The following is a 9,945-nucleotide window of genomic DNA, read 5'->3' on the forward strand; positions in this document are numbered from 1 at the left end:
GAAAAAACGTTTGCTGCACTATTATCTCTGCTTTGCAGATCATAACGGTTGAGGAGGGCTGGGGGTGGAGAAGCACGTTGAAAACGGACCATGACAGATGGACGCATTAAAAAAACCTGGTATGTATTCATCCATAATCGCTAAAATGTATGTTCAAAAATAATGTACTAAATACCATTCACTGACAGCAGTTTGAAATTCTATCTTTTTCACAGAATATAAAGAAAAACGCTGGTCATTGACTGTAGTTTGACCATTTTATCTTAACACTCCTTTCTGTGCATAGAAAAACATTGTAGCTCTATAGCTACTCATTGTTTACAACAGATAGTACAATTGAACAAGTGAACCAATGTTAGATTTTTTTTTATTCTAAACATCATTTTTATAAGATCAACCAATATCAAAATACAGTTATATTCCTATCTATACAATAACAGACATGTACACATTGTAACTTCTCTCTGTTTATCTTTTTCAGTTTGCGGGTAACCACAACCACCTGATCAGCAGTTAGAGATACGTCATCACTTCCTTATCTTCAACAACAGATGCAGGGGGTTGGAGGGCACGCCCAAGTACCACGTGGAGGCCACGTGGGGGCCACGTGGGGACCACGTGGACCGGAAACCGGAAGGCGGGACTAAGGACTGAAAGGACGCTTCTGATTGGCTGAAAAATGGACAAAGGGGGCGTGGCCACCTGTCAAATTAAGTTTGATGAAAGGTGGTTTATATTATCTCTCTTCTGTCCACTGACCCTTGTTGCTGTGGTTACTCTCCTTTGTTGAATTTTAACCTGTCTGTAAGGGGATGACAAGATGTGATAAAGACATGAATTCCGATCTGGCCGTTCAGACAGCAGTTGCATAGTGAGAGATCAGATAGAACCAGATCTAGGACCAGTGCTTGAAGTGGGTCAGTACACACCGGTATGCAGTACCAGCACTTCTACATTTTACTGTTTGGTGTACCAGGACTTTTTCTTGCATACCAGCACTTTTTGCAAATTCTCTTTTCTGCCTTCTCCATGGGCTCATTTGAGGTGAACTGCATCTCACCTGGAAAGCAGATGAAAGCAGATAATGGCAGCAGGGGGTGGTGACAAATAGTTGCAGTCAGGACGGACAATTTAGGAGCTTGGGAGGGTTGGCTCCACCAAAATTCGGTTAAATTTGATGTATTTATATAGTGCGAATTCACAACAACATTTTACGCAGTGAAGTTCACATAATCAGGTCTAGATCTTACACTGTTATAAGGATAACTCAACAAATCCCCCTTGAGCAGCACTTGAAACTGGTGGTGTCTCAGTGGACAGGCTGCCCTCATCTCCTGCTAAGAATCTGCAGCTGAGGGTTGTTAGGCCAAATTTGGTTCACTTTCTCTGACTCAAACTTCTGTCAGTTAGCTTACCCCTACAGCAGTAGTTTGAGTTGGTTGATTTAATCATGGTTGACTGTTTTGGTGACACTTCACACAAAAATGCCCAATTTTACTACTTAAGGAGCGAGTGATGAATGAATAAGGAACAATCATAAGTACTTCCTTATTAACCTCTAATGTGGGATTCCGTATTAAATAATGAGGAGTAACTAGAAAACTGAGTGGGAGATCAGTAAATCATTAGTAGTTAACAGTTAGTTAGTTCATAATGATTTATGGCTAAGTTGAAAATACTCCCCACTTCCTTCATGAGTTAATCTTGATTAGGCTACTTGTGATTCAAACATTGTATGACACAAAAGTAACTTTTGTTTTGTTTGGGGGCATTTGATATTTTCCTGAAATCGTAAAGTGTTAGCCAGTGCATGTTGTGTTTTGGAGGAGTAGCTTTGGAGAGAAGTCAGAATGAAAGGGTGAGATTTCTTCAGTCATCTACTTGAAAATCAAACTTCCTCTTCGTGGTTTTTCCAGGATTGCGAGCCCTACTTTTAATCACAAGGCTCTGTTGTATTTTAAAGACTGTACAATCCTAACACAGCACTTTACTCTTGGGGTGCAGGTCTGCTTGCGGTTCCTAGAGTTCAGTTAAATTCAACTGAATTCATTTCAAATCATTTTTATTTATATAGCACCAGCTCACAACAAAAATCATCTTAAGGCACTTTACATAAACAAAAACCCAACAAATGCCCCTTGAACCCCTTGGTGTTAGTGGAAAGGAAAAACTCCCTTTAATGGAAGAAACCCCTGACCAGACCCTGGCTTTTAATGAGCAGCCTTCTGCCTCAAAGGGTCAGGGTGAGTTGATAGAGGAGATAGAAAAGAAAAGAACAGAAAAGCAACAAGACAGAACAAACAAACACTGGGCAGGTTAAATTGAATCTCTGATTGCTTATCAGAAACGCAGAGCTCCAGAGCCAGAGATAGCTTTAGAAAAGTATAGGGAGAGAGATGACACACTACAGGAGAAAGAAGACAAAAGATGGTGTAATGGTGTAAACATGTAATGGTGGCATATAAAAATAAAATGGAGAGGGAGTGGAAGAAAGAAGAGCAGGTCAGAGCATCATGAAAGGACTGCAGCCTAGGCCTATAACTAAAGTTTGGTACACCAAACCAAACCTATTCTAAAATGCACATCCAATAATATCAGATACCAAAACGTGGGCACAAACAAAGGCCTGTGGACTAAAATCACTGGTACAGTTAAATATACACAGTTGCAACAAGACAGAGCATGTAGTCTGAACATAGTCTGTGACATCACTAGTTTTTTTTTTCAGACATAACAAAGGTCCTTCAGAGTCACATGAGGCACTATACAATTGTTTTTACAGGCTGAGTAGATTTCACATGTAAAATAAGCTGTGTGCTCCTTCAAAGTGAATAAATCTGCACCATTTACAGCAAAAGTACATGCAGACAAGTAAACTAGTTTTGAGGTCATGTATTTATGCTCAGGATTTTCCTGCTGTTCATTCTGTCCAGCAGTGGAATATTTGTGAGCAAAGGGATTGACAGAGCAACCAGGTGGAGCACTTTGCTATCAATACTGTATAGCTGGGATTAATTGCTATTGGTAAAAGACATTAGAGTTTTCTGTCATCTGCCTGTTTATCATGAAGGCTCATCAGTTCTGAAAAATCCAGATATTCCTCTTTTTTTAATTAAAGAGGAAAATTTGAATCCTGGGGAAAACTGGCTTCTGGAAATTGAAAAGGATGGCTCTTATAGTACTTTTTCTTTATGTTATATTTTCAGTGCCTGTGTTTTAAAAAGAATTCAGCCTGTCTAATTTAATAACCACCACATATTTGTAGACCAAATTTGACACACATTGTCTGTTTTATTGATTTATTTGCCCTGAGGAGTTTCTTTCGGTCTTTTTGTCTAAAGTTATTAATCTAATCTAATCAAATCAAATTTTATTTGTATAGCGCCAAATCACAACAAAAGTCATCTCAGGACACTTTACAAAGTAAGGTCTAGACCTTACTGTTATCACTATTATTACATAGGGAAAACTCAACAAATCCCCCTTGAGCAAGCACTTGGCGACAGTGGGGAGGAAAAACTCCCTTTTAAGAAACCTCCGACAGACCCCGGCTCTTGGTGGGCGGCCTTCTGCCTCGACCGGTTGGGGTGAGTGGATAGAGGAGAGACAAAAGAAGAAAAGCAACAAGACACAACAAACAATCAAACACTGGTCAGGTTGATGTGGCTGGTGACTGCTTGTCAGAGACATAGAGCTCCAGGGCCAGGGCAACCTGCAAAAAGGTACAGGGAGAGAGAGAGGACACACTACGGGAGAGAGGAGACACAAAGTTAGTAATGAGTGTATTAGCTGACATTTTGAAATTAAACATATTTTCACAACCATTGCTAGTGTGCAGGAACATCCATGATGTTCACCTCTAACTTAGAGTGTTTATGAGCAGGAAATGATCCCTGCATCATGCAGATTTTGCAGCACACATTTTTGAATTTGTAATTTGTTTCAGTGGCAGTTCAGACCAACCTGCTTCCCCCGAAGAAGGTGAAGCCAAGCATGCTTCAATCCAGTCTGGTGCATGCCAGTGTGGCCACCATGCAGAACCCAATGGGCTGTGCTCTGCCGCGGCTCTCTGTTGCCCCCCGCCCCACCAGCATGGTGGCTAGCATGGAGGTGGTGGCAGATGGCTTAGCCCCCTTTGCCATGATGAAGCTGAAGACGGTGCTGGCGGTGTTCGTGGTGGTGGTGGCCTATCTGGTGGCAGGGGGCTTGGTATTCCGGGCGCTGGAGCAACCTTTTGAAAACAACCAAAAGATCACCATCACAGCAGAAAAGGCAGCCTTTCTGCAGAAACATCCGTGTGTGCCCTCAGATGAGCTGGAGGCTATCATCAAGGTAAGAGCAGCCTCTACTCAGTACTCCAACCTGTCCTCAGCCCTAGATGTACTCTCCAGTGGGGACTCAGGTCTGCTGAAATTCAAGTTCTTATTGATCTGATGTTATTCAAGCTCCACATACACCTCACACTCTGTCAAGCTAGCATCTGAATACAAATAACACTGAACTGTCTAGTAAATACAGAGGTTTATCTTAATGGCTTCCATACATCCTTGAAACACTTTGAATATGTATGAGTGTGAAAATAACAGTCCCTAATTATTATATGAATGGAATGCCTTAACTTCAGCTCTGCTGATTCTAAGATCAGTTGATGAGTGGAATTTTTTTGGGATGTCTTTTGGTTGAAGTTGTGATATCACTGTCGAACGTGTTCTCGTGTTTTGAAAAGAAAAGACTAAATATAAAGATATTTCACAGTGTGAAATTTATTATGCATTAACTTATCAAAATAAGCATGTGCACATGGATCTTGACTGCTTAGGAAAAACAGAAAAGACTGACTCCAACTTGGCGGTATACAATATATGTATGAAAAGATGTTACTATCTGATTGGTCCAAAACTGTTGGGGAGTCCTTTATTTCCAAGAGACTGCCACATTTTAGACACTACCCCCCTATTCCAATAAAACTGCTCTGCCTGTGTGTGTGTGTATATTGCCCTGCCTTTGAAGTTGCTTCCTCTTCCTGGGCTCAAATCTAATCTCTATTTCAACTATTGAAGGAATTCCAATAAACTATAGCTCCCCCGGCCCATTAGCCAGGTGGTGGTAATAAAGTAACTGTGGACCCTCTTTGCTAAAGCTGTAAATCTAATGAGTTTCAGTGTTTTAGTGAACCAGTCTCCAGTTGATGTTAACCAGTGCTCCAGTTGGCTAACACAGTAAATACTGACCAGTGATTCAGTGAACACATAGGGTGATTATATAGATATGTAACTACATAAACATAAACACAACTGTGAGATTAAAATATATATAAACTTATGTAAGCTATATAATAAAAACCCTAACTAATTATTCATTTCTATCTAAAAATGAAAATCACCCTAACATCATTCTGGGAAATTGTGCTGAACATTTTCACTATTCCTCTCTGAGAACTTAATCATAAAAAAAGCTACATTCAGCTGTGCAGAAATTAAAACATGGCCTTGTTATAATGTGGTATTTAGACATCACAAATTTGTACCTCACAAACAAGCTGTTACTGTACAGAGATTAGTTGTTAATTTTGCTAAACATGAGCATACTGCATGTAAAAGGAATATGTATAAACTGATGCACAAAAAGGCCCTATTTCCCCTTGGCTTTTGTTGTTGTTGTTGTTGTTGTTGTGTAGTGTCTGGAGACAAACGTGACAAAACTGAATACACCCCCTGATCAGCAACACTAAAATGTTAAGTAATTTTGAATCTTGTCAATTTATTACAATGTATCTGTTTTTATCCAAAATTCAAGAGAAATGTTTGACTAATTAAATGATAAAGATCCATCCAGCAAAAAAGTCAGAACACCTTTCATCAGTGTGATTCCATTCTTTTCCATTTATTTTTTTAAATATTTCTTTCTGTATGTCTGTCTTGTGATAACCAGTTCCATCTTCCTGGGCATGGATGATTCCAGTCTTGCACAAATCTGTGGGGAGATGTTCCTTACAATTTTCTGCCTTTTCAGTTGCTATTTGTTAGTGGGTTTTACCTTCCACTTTAAAATAATCAAAAGGCTTTTCATTGGATTTCAAATCAGAGAACATACATGACCAGGTCCGAGTCTTCACTTTTTTAAGAACGTATTATTTGTGCAGTGTGTCTGGGATGATAATCATGTTGGGAACTTCTTATGCAAAGCTTTTTTGAGCTTCTTTTCATTCAGTACTTAGAAATACAAACTTGCATTCGTAGTCCCATTTATAAATGCCATCTCCTTTACACATTTTTCACTCATGCAGTTCCATATCAACAGACACTACCTGTTTTATGGTCAGCACTGTATGCAGTCACTGTGGTAGTCCTGGTGAGGTCCTTATATTGGTGTAATCTGAACAATGTTGCCAACATTCATTAAGCTTCTTTCCATGTTCTTTGGCAAAGTTTATTCTTGCAGCTTTGAGCTGTTTGTGAACAATTGTTTTCTTCTTGGACATCATCCTTAGAAGTTGATTTCATGCAGTCTCTTTTGAACTGCTTGATTACTTTCCTAAACACTAATTCCCTCAAATAATCTTTGCACCAAGCCAGAAGCAGTAGGCAGTTTGTTTTTCATTGTCTGCTTCGTTTACTGAAAAGGGGAAAACCATCATACAAGTTCACCTGCATCAGGCTCGGGTTGGGTTCAGACAGAATCATGCGGGCTGATCCATGCTCTAGTGGTGACTGTGTTCCACTGCCAGCTTAGCGAAGATCACAGGAAATGCTTCTTTGTTGCGTGTGTTAGAATGAAGCTGCAGAACTAAACATAATATAACAGTTATGTCCAAAATAATGTGCTACTTATCTATTCAACTTACATTCTGTGTCTATGGCTAGTTTAAAAGAACTGAAACTACATCTCTAATTAGAACAGAGTGAAGAAATTAGCATCAAAGCTGAGCATCAAATGAAACACTCCCTAATGATGTCAGTAGTGGGAACTGTGAACTGTGATTGTATACTGAAGTGACTAAACAGTGATATGATCACAAACTTGGCACTTACTGTAGTACAAATTGCAGCCTTGGAACACTAGGAACTGCAGCCTTTTTAGAAAGGGTTACATTCACTAAAGTTAATCTACAAGTGATACATTCACTTACTGTGGTATGAACTGTAATCTAGTGCTTAGAGTGCTGATGAGTTCCATTACTGAAGTACAGAATTGCATACATTCTTATCCCTATGTTCAACAGGGACTGTCCATGGCGCGGAATGGCAGCTGGAGCTGATCTCCCTGTGCTGCTATTTTGACCATTTTGCTATTTTAGAAGTGTCCCCGAACTGGCGTAGTGCACCTGTTTTTGACAGATGCCGCATCAAGCAGCACAGAGCAGATCATAGAAACAGGAAGTCAGGCACATGAAAGACAGAGAATAAGGTTAATTTACAAAATGAAACACTAGGTTATGTGTATTGATTGGATGCACCCAATGCTGGCTTCTTCTTCACCTAGCAGCCCTCCTCTGCTGTGTTTTTCTTCTGCTAGGTGCAGTATGTAAAATATACGAATGAAATAATTATGAGGATTAATGCATTTTTAACAACAAAAAAATAAACACAAATATGTGATCCATATTGTTTGTGCATTGTATTTAGTTGGTCTAGACTACAGCACAAGAAGGCCAGAAAAATAAGATTAACAACATAAATAAATGCAATTAACACAGAAAAATAAACCATTTAAGTACATATCAAGATCAAAGATTTTTATTGTCAATTCACTATATGTGCAGGACATACTGAAAAATCGAAATATTGTTTCTCTCTCACCTAATGTTGAATGTCCATACCATTTAAGAAATTAAAATAGAATAAAAGTAAAATAAGCACAGAATAAACAGAATATGAAAACTGAATTCAAGTAATAAGGATAAACTAGATGGTACAACCTAATAGGCTATGATGAAACTCAAAGCCATGTGCAAACAATATTCTATGGAAAATACCGAAATCTGGAAGTCGAAAAAGTCCTACAGACAAAACGCTCCATTTCACGTTTCATTTCCACTCACTCTCAGTGGGGTATGCTGCTTTTGGGAAGATGAACTAAATGTGTCGCAATCACAACGTCTCAAAGCTGCGCCCGGTGGAAAACGGGCTACTGCTGAATGAACCACATTCCTTTTACACAGGGAGAATCACTGCAGTGCCAATCATCATTTATTGTACAATATATTGTGATAAGAGGTTTTGGAGGGTGAGACACAGGATCACCTTGATTTGGGCCTATGCAGAGGTTCAGAGTCAGTCAGGTCAGTCTTCTCAGGTCCTCACATACACCCACACTCTCTCTCTGATCAGCTCTGCAGCTAACTATATGGCTATTTCCCAGCTTCCTGCAATTGTCCAGGTCTTGACGTCCAACGGGCCCCCACCCTAGTTACACTTCTCTATTTTGGGAACCCCCTACAGCCTGTACTGAAAAACAGTGTCAGGTTTGCCCGGCTGCACCTACTTTCTCACTCCCCTCACTCTGTTTTCTCTCCCTTACCCTGATTACGCTATCCTTTACACCTGCTTACTTCCAGCTGCACCTCATTAGTTTCTCCCTATTTAGTCCCTGCTCTTTGTTCACTCCCCTGCCAGTTCTTTCTAGCTTTTCTCAGGCCCGTTTGTTCCCCGTCGTTCTTTGCTCTGTATTAGTGTATTTGTTTTTGTCTCCTTCTCTCCAGCTGCTTAGATTACTTTCCCTCCTTGCCTCAGTCGCTCCTTCGGACCACGGACCTCCTCCACTCTGCTTCCTCACCACCCTGCAGGTCGATGCACAGTCTACCACTCACCGTATGTACTGTTTCTGTTTATCTTCCTTAGCATCCAACTCGACCAGTCCAGGAGTGAGTCCCAGTGTCCGCAGCCCGGTCCTCTTTGCATCATCTCCATCATTGACTGTGTACACTTCCTAGCTCGACACCCGGTCCCTGTATTACTCTACTGTTTCTATTCTTGTCACTTATTCATCACTGTAAATAAATAGCACTGTCTGCACCGAAGTCAGCCACCTGGGTCCGTCTATTTTTTGCGACTCGCTCACTGCTGTGTTCGAGCCAGCTTAACAAACAGGAAGCCTGACGCCCAATGTTCTTGCAGAGGCCCTTACAAAAGAGCAGAGAGGTCATCTCTGACCATGCTACATGTTATACTTAGCTAACATTGGCCTATCAACTATGCTAATAACTATTAACTATAATCAGTTTGCTTTTACCACTACAGAATCCCCTCCTTCCGTAGTTATAAGACACACTAAAGCAAACACATACAGAAAAACAACAAGAAAACAACAAGGAAGTTTATAAACACACATAAATGCCTTGATACAACACTTCCTGACACTAAGCAGTAAGCATTTATCACAGGGCTAAACATTTCAGTCTAACATGTCAAGTCTACACTAAATCAATTCCCTACGCTCTAAAAAACATGCTCGCACTGTAACATGGCACAATGCTCTTCTCTAATCTACGCTAAGGCCCTAATTACCATAACTTTCTAATTTAATGCTAATAGAACACATAACACACTAATACTAGACAATCACAGAAAAGGAAAAACAACCACCCAGGTGATCCTCTGTCTCCTGTCTAGCACAATTTTAACAATACACATGTCTGTACTGTAACACAAACTGCTTCAATGCAAACACTTTCTAACAGTTCAACACAGATCTTTCTTTGTGAACATAACAGGCAGACTCGCGCGAAAAACCTCTACAAGCGATAGTTTCATGGCATTGGCGTCGTTTGAATCTTTCTTTTAGACGCTCTGGTAGAGGAAAATTCCCGAGTGACCCCCCGGCAACGTAGCTTGATGCCGTTAGTGGGCGATCGCCAGCAAGGGCCTGCACTGGATCTGAGAGCAAACAGAAAACAGACATCATGAGATTCAAAATATAACACATGGATCATAAACATGATTACTA

At 40.2% G+C, this 9,945-nt stretch overlaps 1 protein-coding gene across 2 annotated transcripts in view; it reads left to right on the top strand.

Annotated features, from left to right (window-relative positions):
* LOC109966561 (potassium channel subfamily K member 10-like) overlaps positions 1-9,945 on the top strand; it is a 73,935-nt gene that overhangs the window by 17,557 nt on the left and 46,433 nt on the right. Inside the window, exon 2 of one of the 2 annotated variants that reach the window (XM_020611475.1) lies at positions 3,947-4,332. In XM_020611475.1, coding sequence (XP_020467131.1) covers positions 3,947-4,332 — 386 coding nt within the window. Of the gene's footprint in view, positions 1-3,946; positions 4,333-9,945 lie in introns of those variants that run through there. The other variant, XM_020611476.1, reaches the window with a different exon arrangement.

Source organism: Monopterus albus, unplaced genomic scaffold, assembly GCF_001952655.1.
Source record: "Monopterus albus unplaced genomic scaffold, M_albus_1.0 scaffold114.1, whole genome shotgun sequence".
NCBI lineage: Eukaryota > Metazoa > Chordata > Actinopteri > Synbranchiformes > Synbranchidae > Monopterus > Monopterus albus.